The sequence below is a fragment of the Macaca thibetana genome, chromosome 9, assembly GCF_024542745.1.
Source record: "Macaca thibetana thibetana isolate TM-01 chromosome 9, ASM2454274v1, whole genome shotgun sequence".
Classification (NCBI taxonomy): Eukaryota; Metazoa; Chordata; class Mammalia; order Primates; family Cercopithecidae; genus Macaca; species Macaca thibetana.
In genome coordinates, this window is record NC_065586.1 from 24,028,290 (window position 1) to 24,052,643 (window position 24,354).

General features: G+C 45.0%; 1 protein-coding gene across 8 annotated transcripts in view; it reads left to right on the forward strand.

Annotated features, from left to right (window-relative positions):
* The window catches only part of KIAA1217 (KIAA1217 ortholog), an 839,027-nt gene that overhangs the window by 483,781 nt on the left and 330,892 nt on the right, over positions 1 to 24,354 (forward strand). For 3 of the 8 annotated variants that reach the window (XM_050804838.1, XM_050804846.1, XM_050804845.1), the window contains exons 1-2: positions 10,093 to 12,214; positions 22,348 to 22,631. In XM_050804838.1, coding sequence (XP_050660795.1) covers positions 12,145 to 12,214; positions 22,348 to 22,631 — 354 coding nt within the window. In that variant the 5' untranslated portion in view covers positions 10,093 to 12,144. Of the gene's footprint in view, positions 1 to 10,090; positions 12,215 to 22,347; positions 22,632 to 24,354 lie in introns of those variants that run through there. The other 5 variants (XM_050804836.1, XM_050804837.1, XM_050804835.1 and 2 more) reach the window with 3 other exon arrangements.

Here is a 24,354-nt window from a genome sequence, read left to right on the forward strand (position 1 = left end):
GCCCTTTTAGTTAAACTAATATCCCTGCCACATTCTTTCTTTATAACTCATATATACAGGGTTTCAGCATCTTTTTTGATAAATGGTCATTAGACTTCTTGACAACTATTTATAATTCGGCACCCAGTAATCAATCAGAATTGCATATAGTACAAAATTAATGCCATGTGATATGCCTGGAGCCATTTCTGACTTATGAAAGAAAGATGGTGTTGGCAGAATGTTGAATTTTCGTCCCTGTTTCTAGAACGTGCGATGCTGACTTGCTGACATTGAAAGAATGTAGCGACAGAAACCTATTAGAGCAGTGAACTTGTTTTGGAAATAGTTGGGTTGGGCCTATTTGTGGTAGCACTGACCAAAGTCAATCAGTGGAAAGAATTGAGACAGAATGTTGAAACATAACCTGAGTTTGTTCAGCAGTCTGGAGTATCTCCCAGCTTCCACTACCCTAAGTTCCATTTAATTTATACATCCTGCCAATTTTACTTCCTGAGTATTTCTCAAACCTTTGCCTTCTTTTTATCTTTATAATTCCCATAGTTTCAAATCTCACATCTTTTTTCCTAAATTACTATAACAGAAACTGTATTGTAATCTCTTTTCCTGCTTCTCTCAAATCCATTCTCCACACAGATTTATCTCAAACACAAATCTGATCATGTCCTTAGTCTGCTTTTATCTTGTTCATGACTCCGAGGTGCTGGCAGGACACAGTTCAAGCTTTTTGTGCATGAAATGCATGGACCTGACACCTGTCCTGGGGCACAGAATGCGTGGGACGGATACTTGTCCTGCCATGTCCACCATCATTCCATCGTCTTTCCTATCACATCCCTCCTGAGGTCTTCCAGGTGCTCTGAATCGGTCTGTGAGACTGTTGAGTGAATATCCAAACATATGCATCCACCTCTGTGCTGTGTTGCTTATGAGTTTTCTCCTTGGTAAACCAGGTAACCCTGACGTGACTGAATCCCATTATTCAAAACATGTTACGAGTTTGTGTTGTTTCAAAGAGTCCCATTATCAGTGGGTAATATTTCTGTCAGATTCCAAAGGCTTACTGCCCTTCTCTTTCCCACTGTTCAGCTGCAGAGAATTCTTCAGCTGATTCTCTTTGGTGTTCAGTGTTTCATTAATCGGATTCTGACCTCTACATAGAATGGAACTGTTTGGGATACTGGCTGGGCGTAGTGGCTCACGCCTGCAATCCCAGCATTCTGAGAGGCTGAGGCAGGTGGATCACCTGAGGTCAGGAGTTTGAGGCCAGCCTGGCCAACATGGCAAAACCTCATCTGTACTAAAAATACAAAAATTAGCCAGGCGTGGTGGTGCAGGCCTGTAATCCCAGCTACTTGGAAGGCTGAGGCAGGAGAATCGCTTGAACACACGAGGCGGAGTTTGCAGTGAGCCAAGATCATGCCACTGCACTCCAGCATGGGTGACAGAGCAAGATTCCATCTCAAAAAAGAAAAAAAAAAGGCATTTATTCAGCATCCATGTGTGCCTAGGGCTGTGGTAGGAACTGGGGATTCAGAGATAATAAAGCTGGTCTTATTCCTTGGCAACCTCATAAATCTCATGAGAGAGGCTCACATATAAGCAAAGAAAGTGCGACAAGTGTTCACAAATCTATGGCTTCTCTCATCAGTTTCAACATCCTTGGCCTCCTCCACTGGCAAACTAGGGCCTAATCGTTTTTTGAAAAAATGAAAGTGTGAGTGAATGACGAGATGGATCAATTGATCATCTTTAGCCTAAAGCAGTATTCTCCAAACTACTAGGTCTTAGGAGGCAATGTTCAGTATCACATGAACAAGCCAGGTGTGGTGGCTCACACCTGTAATCCCAGCACTATGGGAGGCTGAGGTGGAAAGATCACGTGAGACCAGGAATTCAAGACCAGTTTGGGCAAGTGAGACCCCATTTCTATAAAAAATTTGTAGAAAATTAGCCAGACATGGTGGTGTGCACCTATAGTCTCAAATACTCAGGAGGCTGAGCTGGATGACCTGAGCCCAGGAGTTTGGAGGAGTTTGGAGCTGCAGTGAGCTGTGATTGCACCACTGCACCCCAGCCTGGGTGACAGAGCGAGACCCTTTCTCAAAATAGAAAAGAATTCAGTAAACAAAATATTTTACATTGTTAATAGTTATATATTTACTATACAGGATGTAAGAAAATATATAACTGTTTTATCAAACCCATAATTTAACAATAATATAGATGAGAAAAAGCTTAATATTTTAGGCAAGTCAGTATAAAGTTAATACTAATATAAATGGTAAGAATTTGACCCAGTCACCTCTTAAAGACCCCAGCTTTCCACACTGCCACACATTAGTGATTAAATTTCAACGTGAGTTGTGGAGGGGACAGACATTCAAACTATAGCCGAAGAGAAATTGTTGATGTTTGGGAAACAAAATAATTTTCACTCTTTCCTTTTCTTCAGGTTTTATTCTTTCCCCAAATTCAGCCTACAGTTGACTGTTTTATGTGCAACCCACGGCAATTTTTAACTACGGCATTGAAACCTTTGAAAAGATAAGACAAGGCTGTGTGTGTGTGTGTCTGTTTTTAAAGATGAGCCAAACCATGTTTATTATTTATTTTATTTTATAAGTGATTCTGTCAACTGACCATGTGAATGTCCTGATTTTCATAGATTATGACCTGTTCAGGTGACAAGAAATGGACGTACTAATAACCTAGTAATCTTGGATTATTATTTATATTTGGAAGTAAGGAAAAACAGGAAATGGCTTTCCCAAGCCTCCTGAGCAACATTTAGGAGACATTTTATATATGTATGTGTGCGCGTGTGTGTGTGTGTGTGTGTGTGTGTGTGTGTGTGTGTGTATACATATGGATCACATTTAGAATACAGCAGTAGCGGCATCAGGCTGACAGCAACTCTGGGAAACCCACAGGACACTGTCCTTCCCCCCATGCACCCCTGCCCAGCCTTCAGTGTCTCCATTCCTGCTTCCTTCTCTGCCTCCTGCTGCTACACAGCCTGCTCTGCTGATCTCTCTCTTTCTCCTTTTCTCTCTTTCTTTGGTTTGTGTCACCTCAAGGCTTTTGCTTGCTGTCACTTTTTTAATTTTTTTTTAATTAATTTCTTTTTTTTTTTAAGAGATGGGGCCTCACTCTGTTTCCTAGGCTGGAGTGCAGTGAAGCTACCAGCTCACTGCACTCTCGAACTCCTGGGCTTCCGGCTAATTTTCTGAAAATTTTTGTAAAGACGAGGTCTCACTATGTTGCCTGGGCTGGTCTCAAACTTCTGGGCTGAAGTGATCCTCCTGCCTCAGCCTCCCAAGTAGTTAAGTTTTAAGACTATAGACGTGAGCCACTGTGCCACCAAGCCACCATGCCACTGAGCCACTGTGCCACTGCGCCACCTGGCTATGCTTGCTGTCTTTGTGCATCTCAGCTTTCACCTGCCATACTGCCTGCATCTGGGGTGACCAACTCAATCCAGTTTCTTTGGGACTTTTCCAGTTTTAGCACCAAAATTTCCACAACCAGGCAACACCTAAAGTCCTAGGTAAGCCGGGATGTTTAGTCACGCCACCTGTACCCCTTTGCTATACATTTCACATTTGAATTCTGTAAAGGAGAAGAGGGGAAATCTGACTGGATCTCTTTGTCCCTTGTCCAGCCCAGGGAGCCTCTGAGCTCTTCCAGCTGAGCCTACTGATTATACCAGTGAGGCTTGGCGGTGACAAAAGGAAGCATTCCTAGCTGATTGTCTCAGAAGGGGCCTGTGAGCAGAGTGAACCTGAGAATATCATCAGGTCCTGCAGTCCACTTTCCACACCAGTTTGTATCAGTGCTGGTGCTGAACGTGTTGGGTGAAGGTATATGCAGACGAGAGGTGTCAGTGGGGGGCAGGCAGAAACAATTTTAAAAATCATTGCACCAGCTGAGTGCCATGGCTCATGCCTGTAATTCTGGCACTTTAGGAGGCTGAGGTGGGTAGATCACTTGAGGTCAGGAGTTCGAGACCAGTCTGGCCAATGTGGCGAAACCCTGTCTCTACAAAAAATACAAAAATTAGCCAGACGTGGTGGCACGCGCCTGTAATCCCAGCTACTTGGGGGATGAGGCAGGAGAATTGCTTGAACCCGGGAGGCAGAGATTGCACTGAGCCAAGACCCCACGACTGCACTCCAGCCTGGGTGACAGAGCAAAACTCCATCTCAAAAAAAAAAAAAAAAAAAATCATTGTACCCTTTTTACCTTTATGAACTCAAGCATTACACAAATTAGGCTCCTAATATAGTGTTATAGAAACCCTGGCCCAACCAGTCATTAAGTATTTTATCCCAGTCAATATTGTCCAGTTCAGAGATTGTAAAGTTTGCAAAAGTGGGTGTTTACAAAGCAAAACAATGTCATCTGGGAAATGAAGAATGTTAATCTCTAGCAGCCTTGGGGACAAACACAAAATGCACTACGGCTTAGGGCGGAGAAGCTGAGCCATCAATACTTTCTAAATCCTGGAGGGCTTCCTCTACCTCCCGCATTCCAGCACCCCCTCTACCCACTTGGCTCCAGAAATTAGTCCTTCTCTATTAAAACTGTTTTTCCATCTGCAAGGAACAGAGGTCCCCACCCGGCCCTACCCCACCTCCACTTCCGCCCCGCCTTCAGTTCTGTGGGCTGAGGTGGGGAGAGAAAAATAAAATCACTGTAAAAATACTTGACTTCTGAAGCACGTGACTGGCTTTCAAGAATTCTATAAACTCGAGGGTGAGGCACTTGAAGAAGTGGGAGGCATGGCTCAGGGCAGACGGGCTACTTTGAGCCCTCTGAGTCTCTGGATGCCCCTCCGGAGCACCCCCACCTCCTGATCACCCCTGATCCTCCTCTCCAGCACCCCATTCCCAACTCTTCCTGGTGTTCTGAGACCCCCGAGGGAGTGCAGGCTGCGCGCAGGCAGGCAGCCCAGCCCCGGGTGCTGGGTGATCCCCTCAGCTCCAGGTGTGGCTGCAGGACTGTCAGCCTCCCGGGGGTGACATGGAAGGGTGAATGCATTTGCACTGCACCTTTCATTCTGTGGCATCTGTGTCTCTGTTTCTCTTAAAGCCTATGGCCATCACTCACCCGGAGGCTGAGAACTGATGAAAAAGTGGAGCAAAAACAAAACAAAACTAGCTGCATTGTTGAAACAAAGTCAATTTCAGTGTTTATTTGGCAGAGAAGCTAGTAGAGGTGATCAAAGTGATCAAGGCAATTCACTTGTTTCGCTGGCCCTGGGAGGGAAGGTGAGGAGCTCTGAATTCCAAAGGTGGGGGGAGAGGAGAGCAAAGCTCAGGGGAGAGAGCGGTCAGGAATCTCCCTGGGCACAGCCAATCCCTGCCGAGACTCCAAGACACCAGTCACAGCTTTCTCCTTCTCCTGCATCAGGGTGACCTCCAGGCCCTGTTCTCTGAGCCTCCACCCTCCACCCTGGGCTGCACCACTGCCCCCAAGCCTTTATGGGCACCCCTGCCCAAAGGCTATGCTCTGGGTGCACCCTTGCACCCAAGCTCCCCTCAGGCGCTTTCCCCTATCCTAGCAGCTCCACACCTCTTCCACACCAGCTCTGAGGGTAGTTTCCAGCTTTGGCCTCCTCCTCCAGGAAGCCCTGCACCCCAGGGAGGTCCCTGGCATCACACAGTCTTAGCTTACAGACTAGAGGTCTCAGTGACTAGAGCAGGCGCCCAGCTCCCCACAGAAATTGATAAATATCTATGACGAAACTTCATGCCGCCTTAGGGCTCCTACAGCAATGCCCCCCAGATAATACCAGACCCAATTCTACTGTTGAAAGAAGAGGAATTTTAGGAAATAGGTATACCAGGCCAGGTGCAGTGGCTCATGACAGAAATCTCAACATTTCGTGAGGTCAGGGCTGGAGGACTGTTTGAGCCCAGGAGTTCAAGACCAGCTTGGGCAACATAATGAGCCCTAATGTCACAAAAAATATAAAATTAGCCAGGCATGGTGGAGTGTGGCTGTTGTCCCAGCTACTTGGGAGGCTGAGGCTAGAGGATTTATTGAGCCCAAGAGGTTGAAGCAGTGAGCCATGATCATACCCCTGAATCCAGCCTGGGTGGTGGAGTGAGAACTTATCAAAAAAAAAAAAAAAAAAAAAGGAAGAAGAGAGATACCTCCTTTTTTATTCTTCATTTCCATCTAGCAAAATAATAATAATAATGATTGAGGGGTCACCTAGGACAATGGCCTTGGACTTCAGTAGTGAAAAAAGAGGATAAAAGATCCTAAGGTATTCACCAAGTAAAGACTGAACAGGATGCTGGAGATGAGAAAGATGGGCGAGATGAGAGCCAGACATTCGAGAATGCTCCAGGAGTCAGTTTGTTCAGCAACAAAGTGGGGAGATGTTGGTGGGGGTAACAGGGAGAAGTGTACTCCATGATCCCAGTTTTGGCAATTTGATTGGTTTCCCTTCCTTCTTGCTCCCCCTATTCCCCACCCCCCACCTCCACAGGTCACTGTAGCTTTGAGAGATGGCCGGGGAGAAGCTCAAGGACAGAAAATAAGCCAGGAGAGTCTCTTTCCAACAAATACTCTATTGAAAGGGTTGATAATGAGGCACTGTGGGTAAAGCGAGGTAGCAACCCAGGTGCTTGTATCTATAGAAGTTCTCATATTCTCGTGGACTCCACCCTGGCCCTTCAGGAACTCTGTGAAATATGCCATGGTTTCGCTCCCTCTGGGATAAACGGGGTGAGCAGATACATGTTACAATTTGCACTTAGAAGTTGCCACCTGGAATCCAGACTTTGTCTGCAGTGACCAGAGGGCAGAGCTAAGCAAGACTCTCAAGACGATGTGCTGTGCAGATGCCAGCTCTGACCACAGTGCTGTGCATACGGGGTCTCTGCTGCCCAGCATCTATCTTCCAACTTAAGATGGATAAAAGAACCCATAATAAAAGCCAACATCAATGGGTTCTCTTAAAAAGAAAGCAAACATGCTTAAAGTATTAACACATTGGATCTATGTGTAGTTTCACATTATATGATCACATGAGGAATTTGTGTGGAGGGGCAAGAGGAGAGTTCCAAGACATCTGATAGGGAGACTTGAGTGTTGCTGGGTAGGGAGGGGCTCTTGGGCACCTCACTTAGTGTCTGGCAGAATCTCCTTGGAGCCACTGGAATTTTAAGGACTTTAAGTAAGGGAAGATTGGTTACCCTCTGCTCTGGAGGGAATGCTGGAGATATAAATGGTTACCTGGTGAAATTGTTGCTCTTAACACAGAAGGGAAAATTCTGTTTTGATCTATGAGTCATATAGAAATGTATCATACTATGGAATTTGTGAAGTTGTTAGTGGGGCTTTGTAATACAGTTCGTGTGAGGCTCACACCTTCGCTCTAATTATTGTTTAAGATTAATTATTTTTTAATTATTGTTTAAGATTCTTTTATAGGGTCTTTGTTGGGAAACTCAAACAGTATCATTATGTTCCCCTCACATTTGGAAACCTAAGGCGCCCAGAGGGCTTATCTTGGGATCACACATAGGTGGCCATCTGTACTGGTTTGCCAGGGACAGCCGTGGTTTCTTGTCCAGTTGTAATTATTAACAGTGTCTCCTTTCCCTCTCACAACTGCGGGTTTATGCTAAGTATAAGGTCACCCTAACCACCTGACACATTGCTGTCAAAACTAGGATTGGAGATCCCACATTTCACATGTGCCAGATCATCCATTTAAGCAAATGTTATCCCAGTTGTTAAAAATCCTTTGTTTTTGACTTACAGGGCCTCATACCATAGTAGTCTGTCTTTTAGAAATAGTTAATGTGGAACACATCAAACATGAGGCCTCTGGTTGAAACACTTTTGTTGACTTCTTTGTTTTTCACTTTGTTTTGATTAACTCCCACAGTTATGGCTGCCTTTGAAAAGTACATTTTAAGGACTTCAGCAAGCATTAGTTATTTCTTTTGTGTCATGATGTCAAGTCATTTTCAATTATCTGGTTCTTAATAGAATTTAAAGTGAAAAAATATTAAATATGTATCAGGGCAATTCCACTTACTCTTGGTTCTTGCAATGATTTCTCTCTTGAAAAACTTACATAGGCCAGGCACAATGGCTCACGCCTATAAACCCAGAATGATTACTTTGGGAGGCCGAGGTGGGCGAATTACCTGAGGTCAGGAGTTCGAGACCAGCCTGGCCAACGTGGTGAAACCCCGTCTCTACTAAAAATACAAAAAAACAAAAAAACAAAAAAACAGAGCCAGGCATAGTGGCGGGTGCCTGTAATCCCAGCTACTCAGGATGTTGAAGGAGGACAATTGCTTGAACCCAGGAGGCAGAGGTTGCAGTGAGCCGAGATCACACCATTGCACTACAGCCTGGGCCACAAGAGCAAAACTCCACCTCCAAAAAAAAAAAGGGGGGGAAAAAGGCCGGGTACGGTGACTCACACTTGTAATCCCAGCACTTTGGGAGGCCGAGGCGGGCAGATCACAAGGTCAGGAGATCAAGAACATTCTGGCTAACATGGCGAAACTCCATCTCTATGAAAAATACAAAGAGTTAGCTAGGCATGGTGGCATGTGCCTGTAGTCCCAGCTACTCAGGAGGCTGAGGCAGGAGAATCGCTTGGACCCAGGAGGCAGAGGTTGCAGTGAGCCCAGATCGCACCACTGGGTAACTGAGCAAGGTGCCATCTCAAAAAAAACAGAGCAAGACACCATCTCAAAAAAAAAAAAAAAAAAAAAAAAAGAAAGAAAAGAAAAACTTACATAAAGGAAATTGACATGCTTTCCACAACCCTGTAATTGGCCTGCTGAGAAATCGCATGCAATTGTTTACGATTTTTGTGATTAATTCTCTTCATGGTGGTTGCCACTTATGTTGCGTTATCAGCACCAATAATGGTCCAGTTCTGTAACAGGTTAGCTGTGACTACAAAATCACCATTTGTCTTTACAGCACTCTATTATCTCATCACTTGTCTTTCCTTTTAAATGACATTTGTTTTATGTGGTAGCTCATTTTGAGTCATGAATTGCAACATATGGAACCACTAACCAAGAAATAGTCTTGCACCTTTCCCTGTTAACAGAAATGGAGTTGAAAACTTAGCCTCCTGGTATTATTATTATTCTAGTTCTCTATATGATTGGAGGGAAATCAGATTTCAAGTTCTTGCCGCTTTCCTTATGCCTTTCACAGCAAATTTCAAAGTATAGCAGTAGGCAGATTGCAATGTAATAGCAATTTTTAAGCCCAGAAATTAAATTAAACCAGAAAGAAATACACCTACTTCTAGTTCAAATAGTGTTTCTTCCGGAAAGAAGAACATCTCCACAGTAACAGCGGTGACAATAAGAGTATTTTCATGAAGATCGGAGTTAGCAGGTTTATATAGATTGCAGAATACAGCTACTGTTTTCCAGAGAAACTGACAATCAGTGTTAAATGGTTAGGAAGGTCTCTGTGCTTTGGAGAAAGATATGGAATAGTCGGTGCAAGGGCTAATAGAGTGCCTTCTCAAATTGTTTTCAGTTCCTCCTCTTAAGGAGGAACGAAAGGCTGGTAAGTAATCCAATAGAAGCTTTTCCCTATAGAATGGTCAGAAAGTTTGATCATTCAAAAGAACATTATTTTACTGTAAATACATGTCTAGATTTCATGGTCCTTAATGATTTATGTTACATGTCTTCCCCCCTAACGCCTTTTTCTCTTGTGCATATCACAGAGTTTTGCTTCCTGGAATATCAGTGGAGAGGGTAGTCAGCTTGGCCCATATGAGGGAGGGGAGGGTTCTAGCAGCTGGAACGCAAGGTGGACTGACCAAGGGGGTTCCTTGGCCTGCCTGGAAAACGGTAGTTCAGACCTGGTGGGAAACATTCCCCTATTTTTGTCCATCTAGGGATCAACAGAGGCCTTGAAAGACTGCTGTGACACCTTCCAAACAGCCCCCAGGAAATCATAATCAGCATCTGCCAATGGATCTCTTCTGCCTGGGTTGAGCTAGCCAGGAGGGCCCCAGGGCAGGGTATGGTTTGTGGCTGCCAGCTGCCATGGCAGCTCTCTGCTGCCTCCTTTATCCTGGGGTTTTTGCCTCTGTGCTACCAAATGACAGGTAGGAGCTGCTAAGGATGGGCTCTCTGGACACCAAAGCAAGGGGCTTGGGGTCACAACTAAAGGCTGAGGGACATCTGATTTGGGCTGCTGCATCTGCAGTGTTTCTCTCTCTCTCTCTCTCTCACTTTTCTCCCGCCCTCCTCTCCACTCTTCCTGGCATTAATGCCTTAAAGACTAATACCACAACAGAGTACAAGAATCAGGATGATCTGGACCTGAAAGGCTGAACATAGGAGGGGCCTCCTTCATGAACATTTTACACCTAAGGAAATAGTAAGTTTAAAACTAGATTCATCTGGCTTTGCCCAGGGGCCACCGGGACAGAAACTGTGTACGATTCATTCCTCCTTACAGCAAGATTGCCAGGTAATTCTGTTGCAAAGTCATAGAGACCTTAAGTTATCTGCCCTGCAAACCCCACTGCCTCTATTCAGGCTGCCAAGGCACTGGTTTATTTTTCTGAAAGATTCACTGCGTCTTCTTGGATTTCAAGAAAAATCCCGTTAGGAATTGAGGGGCTCTCTTCTTCCCCTCCCGACATGAGTATAACTCACTTCCTGGCATGTCTCCTTTCCTTTTGGCCTACATCCTTTGTCTGTTAGGTGCTTCCACATCCTTATGTCTTAAATGACCAAAATACGTCACCCCCACTGCCAAAACACACAGGTCACTCGAGGTCACAATCTGGAACATAGGCCGGCCATTGTTCTGTACACATTCTTGATTTAAATCAATCTCAAACCTTGCTGGAATGCCCTGTAAACTGGGGCAAGGTATGGTCACCAGACTAAGCATTGTCCTTTTTTAAACTTCCAGTGATGGGGCTGCTACAGGTTACAATATTGCACTCTTCCTCCTAGCTACTGTTACCCTGAGATATCTGAGGTTGCAGAGCTAATGTTGCCTAGATTATTTTGCCATCCTTTTTTTTTTTTCCCTCCGGACATCATGCCCCCTATTTTCACTCTCTGGGAACTCTGCCAGTTTTTCAAGGACTGGGTAAAGAACAAAATAAATATTTGTAGGTGGTTTAAAAGGAGAAGAAGTATGTTGGCTGTAACTCTGCCCATCCAAAGAAATGCATTTTCACTGTCTTTCAGATGTTTTGAAGTTGTTAACTGGGAGAGCTTCAGAAGGTTGACTTTACTAGTTTACCTTTTGGATTTGTGATCAAGGGCTGAGTGTGTGAGTGTGAGTGTGTGTGTGTTTGTAAGTGTGTTGGGGAAGGAAGGAGTCTGAGAAAGTGAGGCAAGTAAGTAGAAACTTTTTTTAAAAAGTCCAGATTGAGTGATTGAAATCGACTGTGTGCAAATGACGCTAGACCTCTTCATAGATGTTAATCGGGCCCTAAAAAATTAGTGCCGGAAAGTGCTTACTTGTAGCACTCAGCATAGACCCTTTCTTTCAAATTGTTTGGGATTTTTTTTTTTTTTTAAGGGAGTTCACTGAAATTTGGGAGGTTCGACATGTTGCTGTTTCTTAATATGTGGATCACCCGATTTGGGAGGCTCACTCTCCCTCTGAGATTCAAGAGATGAGGGCACTGGCTCCCAGCGAAGGCTCCTGGCCTTAATCATGTGTGAAATGTTTTCCTTCCTGGGCTGCAGAGCCTCGGTGGTTTGCAGCGGTGGAACCAGGCAGGCCGAGCTGTGGGTAGGAGAGGCCGTCACCTGTTGGGGCCTCCCCGCTCGCGCCCAACCCCCGGCATCGCCCTGCCCTGGCAGAGCCCAGCCCCCAGTCCCCGGGGAGCGCGCCTGCGGACGGACGGACAGACGGACGGTCGGACAGACCTAGGGACGGAGGGCCAGGGGTAGGGGAGATCCAAGAGGCCCGGCGCTGGAATGCAGTTTTCTCGGGCGAGGGAGACTTTGCACCGGAGTGGAAAATAGTTTGGGGTGGGGTTTCGCACCGTCCCCTCCTCCCCAGCCCCGGGCCCCCTCCCAGGCGCTTTCTGGGAGCTTTTAGAACTGCGCTCTGAAGTTTCCAGAGAGCAAGGAGCTTTTGCGGCAGGCAGAGACAATGGAAGAAAATGAAAGCCAGAAATGTGAGCCGTGCCTTCCTTACTCAGCAGACAGAAGACAGATGCAGGGTAAGTAACAGACCCATTCAAAGATGGAGTTACAGGGACGCGTGCCCCTTGCCGCTTGCTGCTTTTTATAAACTGCAGCCCTGGGACCTGGCAAAGAAAAAAAAAAAAAAAGGCAAATTCTTGAGATGGTACATTTTCCAAACTGGATAGAGAATAGAGAACTGTGATTTCTTAGGCTTGACTTTATCTCTGGCACGATTTTCTTAAGCAGCAAAAGAGGTGGTGGGGTGATGTCACATTTGTAGCACAGTGAGCCATCAGCATGCGCTGTATCTCTAAGCAATGACAAATAAATCACTAAGCAGCTCCTAATCATTTCCTCCCGGGGCTCCAGCCATGGGAGAAAGGAGCTGTTTTTGTGAAACTGTCTCTAGGACGGCAGCTTCCATTCATTGGTTGGGGGATTCCATGTGGCAGATGCATGCTGGCTGCAAAGTTTGTGCAGTATTTTAGAGTTAAATCACAGAAACCAGGCGTGTTTTATTCTACAGATCCTAGCAGCAGGGGAGGGCTTTAGCATCTGGGTGATAGATAGAACTCTGGATCTTCTTTTATGTTTTAATTCAAAACTTGGGAGTTGTTGGACAATTTTGGTAAATATTCTCCAGGCAGTTTCCCTTTAATTGTGTTTATAATAGACTTGTCTTTTCCGTAGGGAATTTCCAGAAGCTTATGTTGTTCCAAAGAAATTTCGCAGCGGGATTGGGTAGCCAGAGGAGGTCCCTGCTCTCTGGCATCTGACGCCTGTGATGCCAAGAACTGATTCTATGGAATCCTATAGGCAGCATGTTCATAAACCGCACAGCCCTGGACCGCCCGACCCACCCTCCCTCAGGTTCATGCAGGGGCCAGTACACAACAAAAAGAAGTGCGGGAGTGCAGTGCTGTGCGTGGGAGTAGGGATTATGCACAGGGGAAAAGGTGTGTGTTTTATGAACATGTAAAAGGGAAGTAGCACATGACTCATCCACGCTGAAAATGCAAAGCTAAGCCAGACAAGAGAACTTACAATGACAAGAGATAGAAATCCCCCAGTGAAATGTAGAAAACTCGAAGTTTTGTAATGGCTGGAGATTCCCTGAGTCTGAACAGTCATCTGTCGAGGTGTCTGCGTTCGTGCCGCCAAAGCACAGCACCCTCCTTGAGGCCACCGGGGTCAGTGGCATCCAGTGGAAGATAAGGCTACCTCCTCCTCCTGACTCCCGCAACCCCTCCATTTTCTGGGACAGGATCTTACTTCAGGAATTCAACCTCTGGGCCTGTCCTGAAAGAAATGACCCAGATTCTAGAGGGGCTGTTAGAAAGGGATCCATTTAAGAAATGACTTTCCAACAATCACGGCAATTCAGAGGCTTCAGAGGCTAGGATGGTCAGGCTGAGAGAGTGTGCTCCTTTGCTCACTCATTCATTCATTCAGTGAATATTGAGCATCTGTTATGTCGTCGTCACTGTTTTAGCTGCCAGACATCCAGTGGTGAACAAAGCAGACTAAAAATACTTGCCTTCATTGAACTTACAGTGTAAGGACCAAGTTTCAGGGGGTGGGGAGCTGGTGGAGACAGACAATGAACAAATAAATAAAATATATAGCATGTTAGATGGCAGAATTTTGCAAATAAAAATACAGAAGGCCCAGCTAAATTTGAATTTCAGGTAATCAGTGAATTTTTATTTTTTAGTATAAGTATATCCTGTGTCATATTTGGGATATACTTACGCTAAAAATACTAATCCATTATTTATGTGAGGTGCACATTTAACTGAGCAGTCCTGTATTTTATCTAGCAACCCTATTTGATGGAAATAAGATTATGGAGAAAATAAAGCAGGAAACGGAACAGGGAGTGAAACTGTAAATAGGATTATTAGAAAAAGCTTCACTAAAGTGATATTTGAGCAAAGATGAGAGAGGTAATAGCAGGAATCTAATGTATTCAAAGAACAACAAGAACATGGGAGAAGGATGGGAGGTAAACAGGTTGAGAGGTCATCCCAGGCCAAATCACCTAAACCATCATAAGGGCCCAGATCACTGCACTGCAGCCTTGAACTCTTGGGCTCAAGCAATCCTCTGGCCTTAGCCTCCAAATAGCTGGGACTACCGGGACATGCCACCATGCGTGGTTTATTTTATTTTATCTTATTTTATTTTATTTTATTTTATTTTATTTTATTTTAGAGAAGGGGTCTTGCTATGTTGCCTAGGTGAGTTACAAAGGGATTTGTCTTTTTAAATGGGGGTAATACTGGGTGCTGTATTGAGCACAACCCAAGTAGGGTTGAGGGAAGAACAGGGAGGCCTTTAGGAAGCTTCTGTAGTCAAGGAGGCAAGAACCAGGACTAGCTTGGACCAGGTGGTGATTAGCAGGTGGCGATAAGCAAGCAAATTCTAGGTGTGTATTGAGGGTAATGCCCAAAGCATTTCCTCTAGCCTGGGCAGCATAGTGAGACCCCATCTCTAGGAAAAAAATTAGCTAGGCATAGTGGCACATGCCTGTAGTCCCAGCTACTTGGGAGGCTGAGGCAGGAGGATCACTTGAGCCAGGAGGTTGGAACTGCAGTTAGCCATGATTGCACCACTGCACTCCAGCCTGGGTAACAGTGTAAGACTCTGAAAGAAAGAAGGAGAGAAAGAGAGAGAGAAGGAGAAGGAAGGGGAAAGAACAGAAAAGAAGAGAGGGGAGTAGAGGAGCGGAGAAAAGAAAAGACAAAACAAAAGCAATTGCTAAAGGATTCAACGTGGGATGTAAGAGAAAAAGAAGAGTCAGAGACAACTTCCAAAATTTTGGTGTAAGCAGCTGAGAGAATGGAGTTGCCATTTGCCTAAGTGGGGGAGCATTTACGAAGAACAGATGAGAGGGTGTTTATGGTTTGAAGGTCTGAAAAGCAGAAAATCTTTTGATAGATTAGGATTGAGAAGTTTATCAGGGATCCAAGTGGAGATGTTGATTGCAATTTGGATATTAATGACTAGAGCTGCAGGAAGACTGAGAAATGAGAGATCCTGTAGGATCGAATCTGTGTGCAGAAGAAAAAGTCCAAAGGGATGCCTCCTGAGGCACTCCAGCATCTAGAGGTCAGGGAGATTGGAAGGAAGAGCTGGAAAAAATGGCAAAAGAGGAATAAAAATCCAAGTTCGATTTTTTAAATCCTGTTCAGTTCTGGGTGAATAGGATGCTGTAGAGAAGCATGGCTTCATTTTTAGTTCTCCCAGTGAGCACGAGACTGCGAGGGAGAGCAATATCTCTGACGCTAACATCACCCATGACGTCCATTTCTATCATTGCACTCTCTCTTGTGTCTGCCTGTGTATCTGTTTTACCCAATGACAATGTGATATTCCACAGCAGGGACCATGTCTTATTTATTCACATTTGCATTTCCAGCACCTAACAGAGCATCGGGCAACCTAATAGAGCACCAGGCACCTCAGAAGGCACTCAGTAAACATTTATTGAATGAAAGGCTAATTATACCACTTTGGGACTTTGAGTTTATTATCCTGCTATAGATAAGGATCCCTGGGGTGATCGTGTAACTTATTGTCCAAATGAGATCCTTTTGAGAGTGAAAGGGAACACTACAAATAATTTTACTGGGACAACAGTTGTAACCCAGAGCTGTTTTGGCAAACTGGGGTATATGATCACCCTAAGAATAGCTCTAATCGATGAAGCTTCCACGGCTGAATAGCCCGGCTACCAGGTAAATAACAATGGGGAAGTGTAGCACATAGTGTGCTTTGCAGAGTAGGCACTCAACAATTATTGGTGGAACCTGAATCTAACTCTATCATTTTCCCTTTGAAGGCCATGGGCTCTTCAGTGTGACCCTGGGGGATAGTCATTCCTTGGGATGACTCTGTCCACAACAGTCCTGACGTGTGTGCTTTTGCTCTGGTCCCTAAGGTCTTGAAACTATGCACGTGAAGTGCTATCAGCCCACCTGCTTACCTTCCCCACACTCTGATTGGCAGCCTCCCATCGAGTGCAAGCCTGGGGAATCAGATATGCAGAAACCTCCTCTAAAACAGCCCCCTCGGTCTCTGTACCCTTATCCCATTTCATTCTTCAAAGCATTTATCGTTAGGTGACATTTGGAATCTATATGATTTGTTTGTGGTTGGCCTCTCTATTTCAAACGTGGACTCCTCTATGGGGGAATGAAGTCTGACTTGATCTACTTCACACTCTCTCTCCTAACTCCTTTCGGTGTAGGAGCAGGCAGTCAATACATATTTGTATGAATGAATGAATGAATCAATCAGTGCTTGACACAGAATGCTGTTCTGGGAAGAGAAGGTCCTGTCTCTACTTTGTCTAAGATCTATACCAGAAATCCTCTTCATCATTGACAAAATTTTATGCTGTAGAGGAATATAATGACCCGGTTTCAGCTGTAATTTCTGTGTTGCTTTGTGTATATGTTATGATAGTAACAAGGGAGCTAACCCCATCACTTTGAGATGCTGAGGCAGGAGGATCACTTGAGGCCAGGAGTTCTAGACCAGCCTGGGCAACATAGTGAGATCCCATCTCTACAAAAAAAAATTTTTTAAGTAGCCATGCATGGTAGTATGCACCTGTAGTCCCCGTCACTCGATTCTGAGGCAGGAGGATCACTTGAGCGCAGGAGTTCGAGGCTGCATTGAGCCATGATTGCATGACTGCATTCCAGCCTGGGTGACAGAGCAAGACCCTGTTTCTAAAAACAAACAAACAAACAAACAAAAAACAAGGGAGCTTGAAAACTGAGGGAGGCTGTAGGATCCTGCGGCCTGCTAACCCATTATGTGTATTAATCAGATAGGCTAATTGTTTTAACCACCCTCTAATCTTGGTGGCTTTGGATGATGAAGGTGAATTGCTCACTCACACACAGCACAGTGTGATTTCTGTGGCCAGGTGGATTTCCTGGGTGGCTGCCGAGGCTACTCCTGCCTTGTCACCCTGCCATCCCCCACGGCCTTGGAGGGTTCTGCTCTATGGATCCTTTGTATTCCACTGGCCAAAGAGTAAAGAGAGAGAGAACATGGAAAGTTATTCAGGAGGTCCAGGGGCCCTGACCAAAGGTGGCTCACGTGGCTTCTGCCGACAATGCATTGACTGGAATTAATACAAGGCCCCAGTGAGATGGAGGGAGGTGGCTGGAAAATGCGGTCTGCCTGTGCGTGCAGCAGAAGAGCATTCTGGTTGAACACATAGGGCTGTCTCCAGACCAAACAGCAACTCCCCATGATGCTCCCTGTGACAAGAGAGCTTCTCAGCACACTTGAGAAGGAGACAGCTAACCAGAAGCCACCAGAAAGAAGGGGGGATGCCTTCCCTCAGAGTCTGCGGCCTACCTAATCTTGACCCAGGAAGAGGATCTCAGGGAAGCCGTCAGCACTGTTGCTGGCTCTGGAGTGGGTGTGGAATGCCTGAGTGATGCAAGGCCCCAAATCCCTTGCTGCAGGTCAGCTGACCCAGCCGGAGTAACCTGAGTTGTGGCGAAGAAGCTGGCCTTGGCAGCTCCTGCAGTTGCCTGCCTGCGGGACTTGCAGTGCGGCTTTCTCCTTGAGGATGCCTCATCTTCCAAGAGCCTCTGCGTGTTTGGTGTCTACCTCAGCCCCTGCTTTCCATGCTTTCTTTCCAGAATGCCAAATCCTAGTCTGGGAGCCCCTTGGATTCCTGAAGTGTCCCTCTAGCATTTCTGTCTGCCTTGTCCTCACTTCTCCAGGGAATGTTTCAGGGATTTTGCTCGGCTTTAAGCTCATATGTTGCTCTTTGCCCTGCTTGAAGTGAGCTCCCAGGAGGAGTTGCCCTGGGCTCTGCAGAGGCTGGGAGGGGCAGGAAAGGGAAACAGGACTGCCTTTCAGCAAGCCTTGCCTTCATGCTACAGCTTCATTATTTTGTTCGACAAGGATTCCCAGAATAGCAAACAGCTAGACACACCCATATTTAAATGTTAACACCAAAGCGCATTCCAAACAAGAAATCGAATTGTATTTCTGTTTTGATGGCTTGGATAATCCACACTTGAGCTTTTCTCTATTCATGTGGATAATGAGGAGTTGGCCAGGCTCAGATCTCTGACAACATGGCTATGGAATTGTGACTAATGTCCTTTGCCTGCTCCCTCTCTTGTTTTAATCGTTCTTAGTTTTTCTCTGCTGAAAAGACCACATTCTCCTGAAATGGCTGGAATGGCAGAGTTGTTGCTTCTCCCTCAGGTGTGGGACTTGACGCTTCCAAGAGCTTAGCCTTGTTGAGGAAAAGGCTCAGATGACGGGTGTGGGTAAAGTGGCTTTGTGTGGAAAGTGGCGTTAGGTGGCTGTGAGTGCTGGTGACAGTAGAGCAGGTGCCTCGAGGTAGGAGGGGAGGCAGACAGGATGCTAGAGCATTGGGCATTGGGTGGAAGGCACAAGGCAGGACATTGAGACAAAAAGAAGAAGTGAGCTCCGAAGGCAATCTGATGTTTGCCAAGTGGCTGCATTGACCCTTCCAGCCTTGCTAATGGTTGATGCTGTTTGTACCTTTCCTCCAAATCACATCAATCCTTGTTAAGCAACTGGAGATATTTTAGAAAAATCCACAAGAAAGAAAAAACAGAAAAGCAACATGGGGTGAAAAGTGCTAGGAAAAAACAGAAGTTTGATGAGTCTAGTCAAGTAAATCAGAGCTGCTCAAAGATTAATGTGGACAGAAGATTGGCTCTGACCCCCAAAACTCTCCCCTTCCAGCTCCCTTCCCAACTCATTTCAAACAAGAAGGAGGGTTTATTGTCCTGGCTGTCTAGACCTCTTCTGATGCTCTTTGGATGAAACAGAATAGATCATATGAGCCTGTGTGGCATAGTAAGGCAGGATGCGACTTTCTGCCCTGTTGTTGCCATTGGACATGCATGGACGCTTAGCCGTATGACTGTACATGTGCATGTGGACAGATGTGTGTTATACTTGCATAAGAAATCCCCCTTCCAGAGGCTCAATCCTGTTAATTCATCTAGCTGTCCTGGATAACTTAAAACATATTTTCTTAATAATGTCAAAACTAATCTTCAAACTCCACTTAAAAGTCAGTAGTGTTGCTAGGTGTGATGGCTCATGCTTGTAATCCTGGCACTTTGGGAGGCTGAGGCAGGCAGATCACTTGAGGTCAGGGGTTCGAGACCAGCCTGGCCAACATGGTGAAACCCCGTTTCTATTAAAAATACAAAACTTAGCCGGGCATGGTTGTGCACGGCTGTAATCCCAGCCATTCGGGAGGCTGAGGCACAAGAATCGCTCGAACTCGGTAGGTAGAGGTTGCGGTGAGCTGAGATTGCACCACTGCACTCCAGCCTCAGTGATGGAGTGAGACTCTGTGTCAAAAAAAAGAAAAAAGGTAAAAAACAAATAAAATACATAAAAATAAAAACATAGCCAGGTGTGGTGGCACACATCTGTGGTCCCAGCTAGTCAGGAGGCTGAGGCAAGAGGATTGCTTGCACCCAGGAGGTCAAGGCTGCAGTGAGCCATGATCATGCTACTGCATTCCAACCTGACAGAGCAAGACCCTGTCTCAAAACCAAACCAAAACAAAACAAAACAAAACAAAAGGCAAGAGTGTTATATCAAGTATACAACAATTTTGGCTGATATGAAACACATGCACAACACTCAAAAGATAAAGCTAAACCTCTTCAGATTGCACAGGTGTTTATCAACCTGAGAGACAGCATTTTGTGCATCGAGCTTTGTTCAATAGATCCTGTTATTTTTATATTATTAAGGAAGAGATCATTTAAAAGGTAGCCATGATGTGAGTCTAAGTGTTAGAAGGGTAAGCTAAGTAAATGAAATGACAGTTTAGCCCTATCTTTTAGCCCAATAGTTCCATCTTCTTCTCCTTGTAAACTTACTGCTGAAACTAATGAAAAGTAGAAGAATTGACTAACTTGCCTGTGCTTTTCCTCCCGTTCCCCATCAGTGTCTGATGGAGATGCTATAATTAGCAATGTAATGAGAATTGAAGGGTAAACAAGAAGAATTATTCCCAGAACACACATCAAGGGTTAGAAGACTGGAACAGGAAAACCAGCCTGAGATTAAAATGTTTTCCCTGCCCAACCAAAGGGCATCTATACCTAGAGTTCTATACACAGATCTTTCCAGGCAAAGACAAGGGAAAGAGTGTTGGTGGCATTGCTTTCTGGAAACTGATTTATGCCTAAACTCTCAACACCTGTTGCTTTGCAAAACTAGCATGAAGGATTGGTTTCTGTTTATCTGGCATTCAACTCAGCAGAACTCCCAAATATTGAATCTGTATTTTTCTGCGCTTAACTTGTAAAGATAAATAATTGGCAAATATGCTTCTATTGGAAACTTATTTTAAAAAAAAAACAATTAGAATAGTTTTAAAAGATTTAGAGGTAGAAGGCTCTTTGCATATCTAATGTTAGTTCAATCATCTTCATTTTATTTATGAAGAGAATGAGACTGAGAGAGGTCACATCATTTGTTCTAAATGTCGGATTAAAGCCAAGATTCCTGAGATCCAGCCTAGTACTTTTTCCAGGGAATTCAATGGACAGGGAAACATTATTCTGCCTGTATCAGCAATACTTTATGATAAGAACTGTTCTTCGTGAAGAGCCTGACTTCATGAAGAGAGCCTGTCTAACTCCTGAAGTGCTTCTGAATGTTTTACTTTTTCTCCATAATTGTTTTTTTTTTTTTTAAATGTAACTCTCTTTTCTCAGCTCACTGGAATATTCAAACCTGACACCCCATCTCCCAACCATCGAGGATGAATGGAGATTCCCTTTACCTGCTTCCCACTCTCAGCGTTGACATCACATGGCTTAGTTGATCTGTTCTTAGCAGAAACCAACTTGTCCCTTCAAAGCCAGCTCAGAAGGCAGGATGTCTTAGGTCCAGGCTATCAGGACATACCATTGCTCTTCTTTTTCATTTGTCTAAGCCTTTACTTTATAACCCCTCGATTGTTACTTCTGATGATATTCTTATGCTTGCTTGGTTTATGCCAATAAGAGAAAATAAAATTGTCAAATGGTTCATGTGTGTCAATAATTACTTATGTACAGGGTGATAGCTATTTTTTTTCTTGGTGATGAAGCAAATGTTTCAGAAATCTGATTGAGCTTATATAACAATCCTGTTACCAGAATGAAACTGTTATTTAAAATACAGAAATAATCAGAATCACTGGAGTTAATTCTTTCTTTATTTTCTTTCTTTCTTTATTTCGAGATGGAGTCTCGCTCTGTCGCCCAGGCTGGAGTGCAGTGGTGCGATCCCGGCTCACTGCAAGCTCCGCCTCCTGGGTTCATGCCTTTCTCCTGCCTTAGCCTCCCAAGTAGCTGGGACTACAGGCACCCGCCACCACGCCCGGCTATTTTTTTTTCTTTTTGTTTGTATTTTTAGTAGAGACGGGGTTTCACTGTGTTAGCCAGGATGGTCTCGATCTCCTGACCTCGTGATCCGCCCGCCTCAGCCTCCCAAAGTGCTGGGATTACAGGCGTGAGCCACCGCGCACAGCCGGAGTTAATTCTTTCTATAATTACAGACAAGGATAAGGAATAACCCAACTGCCTGCACAGAAGTAACCTAACCAAGTGTTCTTGTGGGTTTTCTTTTTTTATGTTTTGAGACAGGGTCTCACAACTGTCACCTACCCAGGCTGGAATGCAGTGGCACGATCATAGCTCACTGCAGCCTCAACCTCTTGGACTCAAGCGGTTGTCTTGCCTCAGCCTCCCGATAAGCTGGGACCTACAGGCGTGCACCACTACTCCTGGCTAATTTTAATTTTTTGTAGAGATAGGGGTCCACCATGTTACCCAGGCTGGTCTTGAACTCTTGGGCTCAAGTGATTCTCCTGCCTTAGCCTCCCAAAGGGCTGGGGTTACAGGCAGGAGCCACCATGCCCAGTGAACATCTTTATTTCTAAAGTATGATTTTTCGTATTTCTTTGATTGTGGATTTTTTTCCCCTGACTGCTGCAAAGCAGAAAAAGAAACAAAAAGAAAGAAGATGTGCAAAGTTAACATTCATACATTAACAACTGCCACAAACTCTCTTGGTGTTCTGCAAATGAGACTTCTAGTGGGAAATCATTAATTGTGAACTGAATTTTTTTGTCTTTCAGAACAAGGGAAAGGCAATCTGCATGTAACATCACTAGAAGATGCAGAATGCCGCAGAACCAAGGAACGCCTTTCTAATGGAAACAGTCGTGGTTCAGTTTCCAAGTCTTCCCGCAATATCCCAAGGAGACACACCCTAGGGGGACCCCGAAGTTCCAAGGAAATACTGGGAATGCAAACATCTGAGATGGATCGGAAGAGAGAAGCGTTCCTAGAACATCTGAAGCAGAAGTATCCCCACCACGCCTCTGCAATCATGGGTCACCAAGAGAGGCTGAGAGACCAGGTACGAATATGCTCTCATTTCTCCTCGGGTAGCTCGCTCTTTAATGAACATCAAGGAAAGTAAACTTACCTTCACTGTGAAAGGTAAAGGATAGCTTAGTGGACTGTGCATACTACTGAGTTGTTCCGGATCTCTTTGGGGGCTTGGGAGGAGGAAGCCGGGTGTAGGAAACTTCTGCCTGCAAGCTCAGTCTTCTTTGCCAATATAGCAAGAGAACAGGAGGCCAGGCCAGAGAGGAAGGGCCTAGAGAGTATGCAGTTCCCCAAAACAGTGTTCCCATGTTCAACCACAAACACATCTAAACGCATCTAAAGTGCAGGTAATGAAGGGGTATTACCTCACTGAGGAAAGCATGGTACCAACTGCTGTGTACCCTGAAAGCACGGTGTGCTTAGCACTGTGAATGAATGAAGTAGCAAATGAATGAATGAATACACAAATACATAAATTTATTTTCAGGGTAAAATAGATCTTACAGATACAGACTTGTGGTAACTCCTTTTCCTTAAAAAACTGACATTAGGGTTTTGTTTCTGCTCTTCTTTTTTTTCTTTTTTTTTTTTGGATGGGTTCTTGCCCTATTGCCCAGGCTGAAGTGCAGTAGTGTGATCGTAGCTCATTGCAGCCTAGAATTCCTGCGCTCAAGATCCTGTCACCTCAGCCTCCTGACTAGCTGGGACTACAGACATGCAGCACCATGCCCAGGCTAGCTTTTTATTTTTGGTAGTGGAGACGGGGGTCTTGCTCTATTGACCAGGCTGGTCTTGAACTCCTGGCCTCAAGCGATCCTCCTGCCTCTGCCTGCCAAAGGACTAGAATTACAGGCATGAACCACTGTGCCTGACATTTTTTTTTTCTTTTGAATCACAGATGTGCTCCTTCTGCAGGCCTTGCTTTGTGCTAGCTTTCTGTCTTCACCTACCTGTTTCCTCTGGTTATTTTGACAGCCACATAGACATTACCCAACTGTGGCTAGGGATGTTTTTGTTTCTTGGCTGTGTGCAATGACTTTTAGCAGATAGAGCAGGTTTGCGGTCACAGGAGATATGAGGCCTCCTCTACTGACCTCACTGGTGTGTTATCAGATTGACCTTTGAGTATGGAGAACGTAGGGAAGGAAGCAGAAAGCACTTAACCATAAGTGTGATGGGTGGGGGTGGGAAGAAGGGCAGGATGATACTGATTTCCACACGAAGGAGACAAGCTCAGTGTTTTAACTCTGCTGTCTTCCCAGTTAGGTGCAAAAATTATGTCTAACCCACTCAGCCTTTGATTATCCATGGAAATGGGGATTGGCATCAGCCCGAATAATTGAAATCTATGCTTTATTCTCAATCTCATATTCTTCCTTAAATTCAACCTTCTCTTCTAGGGAATCATTATCTGAGTGGCTAAAAATGTGAACCGTGCTTTATGGACTTCATGTTTGCTTTTTCTTCACACTTCCAACAGTCAGTAAACCCAGACGAAGAGAAAAGAACAAGAATCCTGCTGTAATTCTTTGATAATTTTAAAAAGGGACTGGGCACGGTGGCTCATGCCTATAATCCCAGCACTCTGGGAGGCCAAGGCGAGGGGATCACTTGAGGCCAGCAGCTTGAGACCAGCCTGGGTAACACAGCGAGACCCCATCTCAACAAAAAATGTTTAAAAAATTAGCCGCGTGTGGTGGCACACACCTGTAGTCCCTGCTTCTCAGGGGGCTGAGGTGGGAAGATCACTG